At 35.4% G+C, this 14,346-nt stretch overlaps 3 protein-coding genes across 3 annotated transcripts, besides 10 other annotated features; all 3 read right to left on the reverse strand.

The window, feature by feature from the left end:
* Window positions 1-14,346: part of a sequence feature (sequence corresponds to BAC RPCI93-5D20) that runs on past both edges of the window.
* Window positions 134-154: a sequence feature (AT_rich).
* On the reverse strand, window positions 558-2,231 carry Tb927.4.280 (retrotransposon hot spot (RHS) protein, putative; the record flags this gene model as incomplete). Its single annotated transcript, XM_839085.1, has 1 exon — window positions 558-2,231. The coding sequence occupies one exon, from the start codon at window positions 2,229-2,231 to the stop codon at window positions 558-560; it is 1,674 nt and encodes a 557-aa protein (XP_844178.1).
* Window positions 2,705-2,734: a sequence feature (AT_rich).
* Window positions 4,981-5,005: a sequence feature (AT_rich).
* On the reverse strand, window positions 5,993-7,666 carry Tb927.4.290 (retrotransposon hot spot (RHS) protein, putative; the record flags this gene model as incomplete). The annotated part of the gene is made up of 1 exon (XM_839086.1): window positions 5,993-7,666. The coding sequence occupies one exon, from the start codon at window positions 7,664-7,666 to the stop codon at window positions 5,993-5,995; it is 1,674 nt and encodes a 557-aa protein (XP_844179.1).
* Window positions 8,141-8,170: a sequence feature (AT_rich).
* Window positions 10,394-10,440: a sequence feature (A-rich).
* Window positions 10,998-11,018: a sequence feature (AT_rich).
* Window positions 11,423-13,141, reverse strand: Tb927.4.300 (retrotransposon hot spot (RHS) protein, putative; the record flags this gene model as incomplete). Its single annotated transcript, XM_839087.1, has 1 exon — window positions 11,423-13,141. One exon carries the CDS (start codon window positions 13,139-13,141, stop codon window positions 11,423-11,425), a length of 1,719 nt encoding a protein of 572 aa, XP_844180.1.
* Window positions 13,147-13,177: a sequence feature (AT_rich).
* Window positions 13,949-13,973: a sequence feature (AT_rich).
* Window positions 14,282-14,302: a sequence feature (AT_rich).

Genomic DNA, 14,346 nt, shown 5'->3' on the forward strand with positions numbered 1-14,346 from the left:
TGTGTTCTTCCAAATTAATATAAAGGAACCAGCTGTGTTTGTATAATATTCTACAATGTCATTTGGCATTGTCCAATGCTCACTCAAAAAACTCCTTCGTTTTGTTGCGATGTAGCTGTTTTCAGTTGTGCTCTTTTTTTATTTTATTTTTTAACATACAACTATGGGTTTCCGTAATCCTCTCAATATTGCTGCAGTTCCCATCATTAAAAAAAAACAAAAGAAATCCATCAAAATAGCGTAACTGGAGTATAAGATGTTGTAGAGAACAATGTATTTATTTTGAGTAATGGAACTCTGTGAGGTCGAAGACAATAATCCGAAACGATTGAACCGAAACTTTCATTGCCCCATGCCTGTAAAATAATAATTTAATTGCTCAACGCATATTCTCATCCTGCAGTAAGTAGTTCAAACAATTTCGTACACACATGAAACACTGGAAGGAAAAGAAAACATATACATTGCATAAACCTTTACTAAATGAAAATACTATTTTTGGTATCGAGTTCACCAAGTGTTGCAGAGCCACATTTCACTAACATGCTAAAGCATAATTAATTCATCATCATATTTCTGATCATAAGCGATAGGGCTTGACATTTGTATGATTCGACTCCTCCAACATTTCCTTTTACTCTTACAATCTTCACCAACTTGTTCATAACTTCATCGTTCCGCCAGTCAGCCGTGTGTTCAATAATATCATTATAGCAATATTTATCAGATTTCTTCATAGCTCTCAACGCATCATACACACTTTTCAGATGCCACTCATAACAACCTAAACCAAATATATAACGAGGCAGCGGTCCAATTAAATTAATGCGTCCCTCCACTATTTTCCACTCATCTTCAATTTCTCTCTTCAATTCGTATCTTCTTCTGTTGGACACCTTTTCTCCTGTATGTATTGACAGCTTTTTCCATGCCATAAATGCCTTCATGTCACGCACATCATCGCAGTTTATAATAATATGGTGGCCTCCCTTATTTGCACTCCACTCATCAAAATGGGCACTTTTAGGGAAAGTGAGGAAAGTTACACTCCAAACATCAGAGGGAAGTTGAGTGTATAGTTCCTCCATTGCATACCTTGTGTCCATAACAATGTGCCCTTTGCTTTCAGATTTCATTTTATTTATGGCAGCAACGGCAGACTCCCAGCGTTTGTATTCATCAACAGTCCCTCTTCCCTCACCCTCTCGGTTGTATATCAGGAAGGCAGCATCCTCCAAGAAATATGCAACAACATCAAGCATTCCTTCATTGAAGTGAAGCAGTGAATAAAATAAAAATGATCCAAGGCCACATGTTTTACCAATTCCAGACGTGCCAATAATAATATGTATTGGTGGACCCTCAGCTGTTGCTTCCATCCACCATGCTTTCAGACCTCGTTGGATTATATACCACACGCGCATAATTTCACGACGGATATATACATGCTTGCAAATTGTCTTGCATCTCTCAGTGTAACCCAATACAAACCTGTTGTATGGCCAACCCTTCTCCGACGTAAGAACAAAAATCTCCAAACCATTGGATCCTTCCTTTACTCTTGCATCAAAATCGGCAGTTTTAGGAGTTATATTCAATTCTGCCTCCGTCCATATGCGCTGCGGCCTTCCATCGAATACCTTCATTCCAAGTGGCTCCGCATCATAACCCGACATCACATAACTCCATTTCGCATTGTAAAAAGAATCGTAAACATCTCGACAACTTTTGACAGAAACACGCGGCAGAAACCATACTTCTGATTCCGTGACAGCATGTTGTACTGCATTCAACCTTCCCCTTGCTACGGGGCTAATGGAGTTTTTCACCTCTGGAGTTGCACCGTTCACCCAATCGCTGATGGTAAAAATTTTTTCCTCTTTAAGGTAGTTTATCCACATTTCTGTTTCAGGCAGTTTCTCAACAATCCTTTTGTACTCCCTGAACTCATAAAGCCCCTGTATATCCTCAAGAATCTCGGCATCCTTAATATAATCTTCAGGATTCTTAACAAACGTTTCCATTGACACATTCACTGTGTTATACGTGTTTGAGAAGCATTGATTCAAAAAGTCATGCAGATTCATTTTGGGCAATGTCGCATATTCTTCCAGCAAAAAATCCCTCACTGTACTGTTCATTTTCCAATCAGAAAATCTTTTATATCTCTGCGGCATCTGTGGAGGCTGAGCAGGAGGAGGTGCTACATGTTCATCCCGTGGCCTCCTCATGGGCCCTTCAATGTTATTTGGCACTTGTGGGTTTGCGTTATTTCCTTGTGGAGCTGCGTGGCTATTGGCTCTTGATACAACTATTTTAACAACCGTTATTAACTTAACTATCTTTTCTTAACTTTACTTTTTTAACTGAAATTATAAATAGCTGAAGTAAAGCAGCCGATGAGGAAACAAAAGTGTGTGAATTGTGTAACATAATATCAAAAGTAATATAGCAAGATAATATTTATTTACCGCTGTTTGCATAATATGATATCATAATGTATTTGATATTAAGGAAAACAATTTCAAAATATAGTAGCTGTTAATAAATATTTCCCTTACTTCATTATCATGTGCCAAATATAATTAATTTCATGTATCATTTCTTTTTAAACAACGAATAATATGGAAACAAAAAATATTACTGCCTCATACACCTGAATAAACACTTTGTATAGAGTTGACAGTTATGAAAGGTCAAATTCTATTAATTAAAATCATTTTTTAAAAATAAACAATAAGCAGAAATATATATGGATATTAATGAAAGGGGAAAAGAATATCGGCACGAGGTATGGATATACACACATTAGTACAGACACATGAATACACAACTGTTTTCCTGCTATTTCCTCCTTTCTGCCAATACGGGGCATTCAGTTGTATTGAAGGAACTCGTTGAAATATAAATCATTTTTCTAACCCATATACTTACCACCGGAATAACGTATTGAATAATCTCTGTAGAATATTTATGGAATTGATTATTCTTTTTTCCCCTTTTATAACGTGGAATGCTGATGCAGCTCTTGGTAGTGTTTCACCAGCAGTCTTCATTGAGATTCCATGCGGTGTCGTAGCATTGTGAGGAGAGTTCTGGGCAGAGGAGACCCGGGTTCCTCAATGTTGGATTCAGTGTGGGGCCGACATTGGCTCACGATAGGACTCATGAAGGAGCTTGTGAGAGTTCTCTTTTCATGCGCAATCCGAAAGAGTAGAGGACAATGAATTTATGTCTCCGGTAAAAGAGAGGTTCATCACGTTGTTCACTATATTTGCTTCCGCCTCGTTCATTTAGTGGTTGTTGTGACCCTTTTTTCTGGGGTGGGGGATTTCTGTCCCTCTTTTCCTCAATGCTACCGCTTTGTCTCGAGTTTTGTGTGTCTGCTTTTGTGCCTTGGTGAAACTCAAAAGAAACGCTAGCGAAAGGCTCACAGAAGGTAATAAATATATTTGTAGAAATAATCCAATAATGGACCTCTTTTGAGGAATGGTGAGTGAGAAAAATGGTGCAAAAAAACATTGAAAATTTATGCCACATGGACAAGTGCTTTATAATGTTCCCACTGTGTGGAAATATGGAATATATAAGGAACATATGAGAGGCAGTGAATATTTATAGAACAAACGGAATATATGGAGAACAAGAAACGTAGGGAATATATCAAATGTATGGTATATATGGAATGTATGAGAGGCAAAAAGTATGGAAAAACTTTGTTAATTGAATATACATTCATGTATTCTCAGGTGCTGGATGTGTTTGTGCGTGTATTTGTATGTATGTGTTCTCTGCTTTATATATCACTAAATATTTTACACATTTCATTTTACTTTGCGTATGCTAATAGCTTGTTTTTCCTTGCATCAATTCATGGAAATATCTATTAGAGAAATAATAATTTACTTTTTCTCTTTCTTTCCCGCTAATGTTTCACCGCCTATTTTCATTCCTTATAAATACTGTAAATTTCTTTTGTTACTGTAACTATTTCCAAAAAAAATGTAAGGGAGACACTTTAAGGATTACATATCATAATATCTCTAAACTCCTTCTATGTTATGTTAAGTTACTAATATTTTCATTCCCATTAATTTTATTCAGCAGAACATACAAAACACCCTCAAAAGTCCTTCCTTCCTTTCTTTATTTTTTTTTTGAAATCATAATATATCTTGTGGAATATACAAATATATAATAACCATAAATGTGTTATATATCATCAAAACATCAGCAGCTTCACGACATAATTGTGTCCTTCAATAAGCAGTGGCTGTGTTTTCTTTTATTTTATCTCAGAGTCAAACTAATTAATTAATTACTAACAGCATCCTCCAAAAATGTTTCTTCTATTTTCTTGGATCACTCAGCAGCGTAACACCGGAGTATTGAAATAAAGAGTCACAGTTCAAAGAATATAAAACAGTAAAAAAATAAACAGAGGCTCGCACCTTCACAATTGGTTGCATTTGGATATATCAAACATATTTTTTCGCCTCCTTGTGTTTTTTTGGACGTGGGAGGGGTAAATGCAAAATGCAAAATGTATCAAGTTGACGAGTAGCAGAAATACACCACATGATATAATTTCACTTACATGCAAGCTTTCTTTTACAACTTTATTCCAATTCATAATATTTAGATAGCAATGTAATGGAGCATTCAGCCATAAACATTTTAACCATAAATATAGTAACTAATGTGTGAATGGTAACCCATGGTGATACATTCCATATGGAACAATACCACATTGTTAAATATACGCATGGAATTAAAACTATAGCACTAAATTGAAAATGAAAAATTAGAAGAGAGAAAGTTATGAATTATCAAAAGAGGCATATTCTTCACTAACATGCATTTGTTTCAATACAATCATAATTTGAAATTACTTTAAATGATAAGTGGCCCAATGTCCTGAAATGACACAATAACAATGATTTCATTATAGCACCTGTAAAATAATGATATGCAATAAAGTAAATAATATAAATAAATAAAAATACAGCAAGCACTGCAGAATATATTTTACTGCTATAACCATTTGCCAACAGATGAATAGCTTTGCTCATTGGAAGAAAATAATTAAATTCAAACTTCCTATGACTATGCCAGTGTTAATGAGCTACGTGTGGGACTCAAAAAAAAAACAAAAAGTTTATTTTAAATAAACATGAAGAAAAGAAAAACTTCTCATGAAACCATAAGGGTATCCGTGTGAGTTATGTGCTGCTGTCAAACATAGTTAACTTCACAACCCTTAAGAAAGAGAGAAATAATAAAAGTAAAATGTAAACAAAAATAAAGGTAAGATATATAATACACTTATGCTTAACTAAATGTAACATGTCATACGTAAAGGTGATAAAATAATAATCACAATGTAATGTTATCAATGCTTTCCTTCGCAAACGAAAACTGTCACATCTCAATGTGTTCTTTCAAATTAATATAAAGGAACCAGCTGTGTTTGTATAATATTCTACAATGTCATTTGGTGTTGTCCAATGCTCACTCAAAAAACTCCTTCGTTTTGTTGCGATGTAGCTGTTGACAGTGTTGTGCTCTTTTTCTTTTTTATTTTTTAACATACAACTATGGGTTTCCGTAATCCTCTCAATATTGTTGCAGTTCCCATCATTAAAAAAAAAACAAAAGAAATCCATCAAAATAGCGTAACTGGAGTATAAGATGTTGTAGAGCACAATGTATTTATTTTGAGTAATGGAACTCTGTGAGGTCGAAGACAATAATCCTAAACGATTGAACCGAAACTTTCATTGCCCCATGCCTGTAAAATAATAATTTAATTGCTCAACGCATATTCTCATCCTGCAGTAAGTAGTTCAAACAATTTCGTACACACATGAAACACTGGAAGGAAAAGAAAACATATACATTGCATAAACCTTTACTAAATGAAAATACTATTTTTGGTATCGAGTTCACCAAGTGTTGCAGAGCCACATTTCACTAACATGCTAAAGCATAATTAATTCATCATCATATTTCTGATCATCAGTGATAGGGCTTGACATTTGTATGATTCGACTCCTCCAACATTTCCTTTTACTCTTACAATCTTCACCAACTTGTTCATAACTTCATCGTTCCGCCAGTCAGCCGTGTGTTCAATAATATCATTATAGCAATATTTATCAGATTTCTTCATAGCTCTCAACGCATCATACACACTTTTCAGATGCCACTCATAACAACCTAAACCAAATATATAACGAGGCAGCGGTCCAATTAAATTAATGCGTCCCTCCACTATTTTCCACTCATCTTCAATTTCTCTCTTCAATTCGTATCTTCTTCTGTTGGACACCTTTTCTCCTGTATGTATTGACAGCTTTTTCCATGCCATAAATGCCTTCATGTCACGCACATCATCGCAGTTTATAATAATATGGTGGCCTCCCTTATTTGCACTCCACTCATCAAAATGGGCACTTTTAGGGAAAGTGAGGAAAGTTACACTCCAAACATCAGAGGGAAGTTGAGTGTATAGTTCCTCCATTGCATACCTTGTGTCCATAACAATGTGCCCTTTGCTTTCAGATTTCATTTTATTTATGGCAGCAACGGCAGACTCCCAGCGTTTGTATTCATCAACAGTCCCTCTTCCCTCACCCTCTCGGTTGTATATCAGGAAGGCAGCATCCTCCAAGAAATATGCAACAACATCAAGCATTCCTTCATTGAAGTGAAGCAGTGAATAAAATAAAAATGATCCAAGGCCACATGTTTTACCAATTCCAGACGTGCCAATAATAATATGTATTGGTGGACCCTCAGCTGTTGCTTCCATCCACCATGCTTTCAGACCTCGTTGGATTATATACCACACGCGCATAATTTCACGACGGATATATACATGCTTGCAAATTGTCTTGCATCTCTCAGTGTAACCCAATACAAACCTGTTGTATGGCCAACCCTTCTCCGACGTAAGAACAAAAATCTCCAAACCATTGGATCCTTCCTTTACTCTTGCATCAACATCGGCAGTTTTAGGAGTTATATTCAATTCTGCCTCCGTCCATATGCGCTGCGGCCTTCCATCGAATACCTTCATTCCAAGTGGCTCCGCATCATAACCCGACATCACATAACTCCATTTCGCATTGTAAAAAGAATCGTAAACATCTCGACAACTTTTGACAGAAACACGCGGCAGAAACCATACTTCTGATTCCGTGACAGCATGTTGTACTGCATTCAACCTTCCCCTTGCTACGGGGCTAATGGAGTTTTTCACCTCTGGAGTTGCACCGTTCACCCAATCGCTGATGGTAAAAATTTTTTCCTCTTTAAGGTAGTTTATCCACATTTCTGTTTCAGGCAGTTTCTCAACAATCCTTTTGTACTCCCTGAACTCATAAAGCCCCTGTATATCCTCAAGAATCTCGGCATCCTTAATATAATCTTCAGGATTCTTAACAAACGTTTCCATTGACACATTCACTGTGTTATACGTGTTTGAGAAGCATTGATTCAAAAAGTCATGCAGATTCATTTTGGGCAATGTCGCATATTCTTCCAGCAAAAAATCCCTCACTGTACTGTTCATTTTCCAATCAGAAAATCTTTTATATCTCTGCGGCATCTGTGGAGGCTGAGCAGGAGGAGGTGCTACATGTTCATCCCGTGGCCTCCTCATGGGCCCTTCAATGTTATTTGGCACTTGTGGGTTTGCGTTATTTCCTTGTGGAGCTGCGTGGCTATTGGCTCTTGATACAACTATTTTAACAACCGTTATTAACTTAACTATCTTTTCTTAACTTTACTTTTTTAACTGAAATTATAAATAGCTGAAGTAAAGCAGCCGATGAGGAAAACAAAAGTGTGTGAATTGTGTAACATAATATCAAAAGTAATATAGCAAGATAATATTTATTTACCGCTGTTTGCATAATATGATATCATAATGTATTTGATATTAAGGAAAACAATTTCAAAATATAGTAGCTGTTAATAAATATTTCCCTTACTTCATTATCATGTGCCAAATATAATTAATTTCATGTATCATTTCTTTTTAAACAACGAATAATATGGAAACAAAAAATATTACTGCCTCATACACCTGAATAAACACTTTGTATAGAGTTGACAGTTATGAAAGGTCAAATTCTATTAATTAAAATCATTTTTTAAAAATAAACAATAAGCAGAAATATATATGGATATTAATGAAAGGGGAAAAGAATATCGGCACGAGGTATGGATATACACACATTAGTACAGACACATGAATACACAACTGTTTTCCTGCTATTTCCTCCTTTCTGCCAATACGGGGCATTCAGTTGTATTGAAGGAACTCGTTGAAATATAAATCATTTTTCTAACCCATATACTTACCACCGGAATAACGTATTGAATAATCTCTGTAGAATATTTATGGAATTGATTATTCTTTTTTCCCCTTTTATAACGTGGAATGCTGATGCAGCTCTTGGTAGTGTTTCACCAGCAGTCTTCATTGAGATTCCATGCGGTGTCGTAGCATTGTGAGGAGAGTTCTGGGCAGAGGAGACCCGGGTTCCTCAATGTTGGATTCAGTGTGGGGCCGACATTGGCTCACGATAGGACTCATGAAGGAGCTTGTGAGAGTTCTCTTTTCATGCGCAATCCGAAAGAGTAGAGGACAATGAATTTATGTCTCCGGTAAAAGAGAGGTTCATCACGTTGCTCACTATATTTGCTTCCGCCTCGCTCATTTAGTGGTTGTTGTGACCCTTTTTTCTGGGGTGGGGGATTTCTGTCCCTCTTTTCCTCAATGCTACCGCTTTGTCTCGAGTTTTGTGTGTCTGCTTTTGTGCCTTGGTGAAACTCAAAAGAAACGCTAGCGAAAGGCTCACAGAAGTTAATAAATATATTTGTAGAAATAATCCAATAATGGACCTCTTTTGAGGAATGGTGAGTGAAAAAAATGGTGCAAAAAAACATTGAAAATTTATGCCACATGGACAAGTGCTTTATAATGTTCCCACTGTGTGGAAATATGGAATATATAAGGAACATATGAGAGGCAGTGAATATTTATAGAACAAACGGAATATATGGAGAACAAGAAACGTAGGGAATATATCAAATGTATGGTATATATGGAATGTATGAGAGGCAAAAAGTATGGAAAAACTTTGTTAATTGAATATACATTCATGTATTCTCAGGTGCTGGATGTGTTTGTGCGTGTATTTATATGTATGTGTTCTCTGCTTTATATATCACTAAATATTTTACACATTTCATTTTACTTTGCGTATGCTAATAGCTTGTTTTTCCTTGCATCAATTCATGGAAATATCTATTAGAGAAATAATAATTTACTTTTTCTCTTCCTTTCCCGCTAATGTTTCACCGCCTATTTTCATTCCTTATAAATACTGTAAATTTCTTTTGTTACTGTAACTATTTCCAAAAAAAATGTAAGGGAGACACTTTAAGGATTACATATCATAATATCTCTAAACTCCTTCTATGTTATGTTAAGTTACTAATATTTTTATTTCCCATTCATTTTATTCAGCAGAACATACAAAACACCCTCAAAAGTCCTTCCTTCCTTTCTTTATTTTTTTTTGAAATCATAATATATCTTGTGGAATATACAAATATATAATAACCATAAATGTGTTATATATCATCAAAACATCAGAAGCTTCACGACATAATTGTGTCCTTCAATAAGCAGTGGCTGTGTTTTCTTTTATTTTATCTCAGAGTCAAACTAATTAATTAATTACTAACAGCATCCTCCAAAGATGTTTCTTCTATTTTCTTGGATCACTCAGCAGCGTAACACCGGAGTATTGAAATAAAGAGTCACAGTTCAAAGAAAATAAAACAGTAAAAAAAATAAACAGAGGCTCGCACCTTCACAATTGGTTGCATTTGGATATATCAAACGCATTTATACACTTGCATTCCTTGTGTTTCTTTTTTGGGGGGGAGGGTAAATGCAAAATGTATCAAGTTGACGAGTAGAAGAAATACACCACATGATATAATTTCACTTACATACAAGCTTTCTTTTCCCACTTTATTCTAATTCATAATATTTAGATAGCAATGTAATGGAGCATTCAGCCATAAACATTTTAACCATAAATATAGTAACTAATGTGTGAATGGTAACCCATTGCGATACATTCCATATGGAACAATACCACATTGTTAAATATACGCATGGAATTAAAACTATAGCACTAAATTGAAAATGAAAAATTAGAAGAGAGAAAGTTATGAATTATCAAGAGAGGCATATTCTTCACTAACATGCACTTGTTTCAATACAATCATAATTTAAAATTAAGTTAAATGATAAGTGGCCCAATATCCTGAAACGACACAATAACAATGATTTCATTATAACAACTGTAAAATAATGATATGAAATAAAATAAATAATAAAAATAAATAAAAATACAGCAAGCACTGCAGAATATATTCTACTGCTATAACCATTTGCCAACAGATGAATAGCTTTGCTCATTGGAAGAAAATAATTAAATTCAAACTTCCTATGATTCTGCCAGTGTTTGTCGGCTACATGTGGGACTCAAAAAAAACAAAAGTTTATTTTAAATAAACATGAAGAAAAGAAAAACTTCGCATGAAACCATAAGGGTATCCGTGTGAGTTATGTGCTGCTGTCAAACATAGTTAACTTCACAACCCTCAAGAAAGAGAGAAATAATAAAAGTAAAATGTAAACAAAAATAAAGTTAAGATATATAATACACTTATGCTTAACTAAATGTAACATGTCATACGTAAAGGTGATAAAATAATAATCACAATGTAATGTTATCAATGCTTTCCTTCACAAACGAAAACTGTCACATCTCAATGTGTTCTTTCAAATTAATATAAAGGAACCAGCTGTGTTTGTATAATATTCTACAATGTCATTTGGTGTTGTCCAATGCTCACTCAAAAAACTCCTTCGTTTTGTTGCGATGTAGCTGTTGTCAGTTGTGCTCTTTTTTTATTTTATTTTTTAACATACAACTATGGGTTTCCGTAATCCTCTCAATATTGCTGCAGTTCCCATCATTAAAAAAAAACAAAAGAAATCCATCAAAATAGCGTAACTGGAGTATAAGATGTTGTAGAGCACAATGTATTTATTTTGAGTAATGGAACTCTGTGAGGTCGAAGACAATAATCCTAAACGATTGAACCGAAACTTTCATTGCCCCATGCCTGTAAAATAATAATTTAATTGCTCAACGCATATTCTCATCCTGCAGTAAGTAGTTCAAACAATTTCGTACACACATGAAACACTCGAAGGAAAAGAAAACATATACATTGCATAAACCTTTACTAAATGAAAATACTATTTTTTGGTATCGAGTTCACCATGTGTTACAGAGCCACATTTCACTAACATGCTAAAGCATAATTAATTCATCATCATATTTCTGATCATCAGCGATAGGGCTTGACATTTGTATGATTCGACTCCTCCAACATTTCCTTTTACTCTTACAATCTTCACCAACTTGTTCATAACTTCATCGTTCCGCCAGTCAGCCGTGTGTTCAATAATATCATTATAGCAATATTTATCAGATTTCTTCATAGCTCTCAACGCATCATACACTCTTTTCAGATGCCACTCATAACAACCTAAACCAAATATATAACGAGGCAGCGGTCCAATTAAATTAATGCGTCCCTCCACTATTTTCCACTCATCTTCAATTTCTCTCTTCAATTCGTATCTTCTTCTGTTGGACACCTTTTCTCCTGTATGTATTGACAGCTTTTTCCATGCCATAAATGCCTTCATGTCACGCACATCATCGCAGTTCATAATAATTTGGTGGCCTCCCTTATTTGCACTCCACTCATCAAAATGGGCACTTTTAGGGAAAGTGAGGAAAGTTACACTCCAAACATCAGAGGGAAGTTGAGTGTATAGTTTCTCCATTGCATACCTTGTGTCCATAATAATGTGTCCTCTGTTTTCAAATTTCATTTTATTTATGGCAGCAACGGCAGACTCCCAGCGTTCGTATTCATCAACAGTCCCTCTTTCCTCACCCTCTCGGTTGTATATCAGGAAGGCAGCATCCTCCAAGAAATATGCAACAACATCAAGCATTCCTTCATTGAAGTGAAGCAGTGAATAAAATAAAAATGATCCAAGGCCACATGTTTTACCAATTCCAGACGTGCCAATAATAATATGTATTGGTGGACCCTCAGCTGTTGCTTCCATCCACCATGCTTTCAGACCTCGTTGGATTATATACCACACGCGCATAATTTCACGACGGATATATACATGCTTGCAAATTGTCTTGCATCTCTCAGTGTAACCCAATACAAACCTGTTGTATGGCCAACCCTTCTCCGACGTAAGAACAAAAATCTCCAAACCATTGGATCCTTCCTTTACTCTTGCATCAAAATCGGCAGTTTTAGGAGTTATATTCAATTCTGCCTCCGTCCATATGCGCTGCGGCCTTCCATCGAATACCTTCATTCCAAGTGGCTCCGCATCATAACCCGACATCACATAACTCCATTTCGCATTGTAAAAAGAATCGTAAACATCTCGACAACTTTTGACAGAAACACGCGGCAGAAACCATACTTCTGATTCCGTGACAGCATGTTGTACTGCATTCAACCTTCCCCTTGCTACGGGGCTAATGGAGTTTTTCACTTCTGGAGTTGCACCGTTCACCCAATCGCTGATGGTAAAAATTTTTTCCTCAGAGAGATAAATATCTGCCCTCAGTAATTGAAACTCATCCGTATCCTGTATATCCTCAAGAATCTCGGCATCCTTAATATAATCTTCAGGATTCTTAACAAACGTTTCCATTGACACATTCACTGTGTTATACGTGTTTGAGAAGCATTGATTCAAAAAGTCATGCAGATTCATTTTGGGCAATGTCGCATATTCTTCCAGCAAAAAATCCCTCACTGTACTGTTCATTTTCCAATCAGAAAATCTTTTATATCTCTGCGGCATCTGTGGAGGCTGAGCAGGAGGAGGTGCTACATTTTCATCCCGTGGCCTCCTCATGGGCCCTTCAATGTTATTTGGCACTTGTGGGTTTGCGTTATTTCCTTGTGGAGCTGCGGGGCTATTGGCTCTTGACATGTCTCTTATTATAACAATAATAATAATTATTATTAACTTAACTTAACTTCTATTACTTTCCTGATAATAAAAATAACTAACTAACGTAATGCATATTGTTGCGGTGGTTGATAAAGAATAGGAGGAGGTGGTAAAATAGAAAAGTAAAAGGGGATGAATAGCACTCACGTACGCAACACCGGTTATGTTGTGTCTCCCTCTTCGTCCTCTCAATTCAAGTTAGCAAAACAGAAACACGCACAAACACACACACATATATATATGTGAAACCTTACATTCAAATATAAGAAATTATAATATGGAATGTTATGCATCATTAGTTGTCACTACTTATTGCATAAAATAATAGAAAAATTAATTGCATCACGTGTATGTTTCTTTAGTGCCTCCTCTAAGAGGGAAAACTAAAGTGGTAACATTTGTCTGTTTAGTTTGTGTAAACTTCATATAAACTAACATACGGAAATAAAAAAATTAATAATAGACAGCTAATTAAGAAACGCGTCATCGCATCACATTCCTTTAATAACTAACGAGAGAAAAAAAAATAGTAGGGTTTTCACAATAATGGATGTTAAAAGATTATGTGTAACAAAATTAAATGATACCCTATTTACTTTTTCGATAATATTCACTGGTAATATAAATCATACAATTTCAAGCACTGAAGGCAAAAGGTCCACAGGCTACATATTCATCATGTCACATGTGTCCGTATACCCTGTTAAACAACTTTCGTTCACTCACTCAATCATAGTCAATGCTTCATAAACAAAGTACGTCTTTTATTATGATCTGAAGGGAAACTTATTATTATTATTTTTATTAAATTGTCTCGTTCACAATTCATATCCATTTCCCTCCATTCCACAACTTATACATGGACGTTTTTGAGAATGCTACCTGGAGTGCAGTGTGCAATTTATTAACAGTGAAAACAAAAAAAAAACATTTAGAAACTAGCGGTTCTCACTGCGGAAGAGCAACTGCAACAACAACAAAACATCTTCCGCCTTTGGGTTTTGACAAATCAAAAGTGTATATTAGGACTGAATTAATAAAATACCTCATATTCCCTTTGTATGTTCTCATTTGGTTGTCATTTAAACTACGGGTTCCGTTGTAGCATATACATCGCTGAATTTTAAAATATATATATTTCGCTTCAACAAATAGTAACAACTATCGTGCTGGAAGGGACAATA

The sequence above is a fragment of the Trypanosoma brucei genome, chromosome 4 (assembly GCF_000002445.2).
Source record: "Trypanosoma brucei brucei TREU927 chromosome 4, complete sequence".
Taxonomy (NCBI): domain Eukaryota; phylum Euglenozoa; class Kinetoplastea; order Trypanosomatida; family Trypanosomatidae; genus Trypanosoma; species Trypanosoma brucei.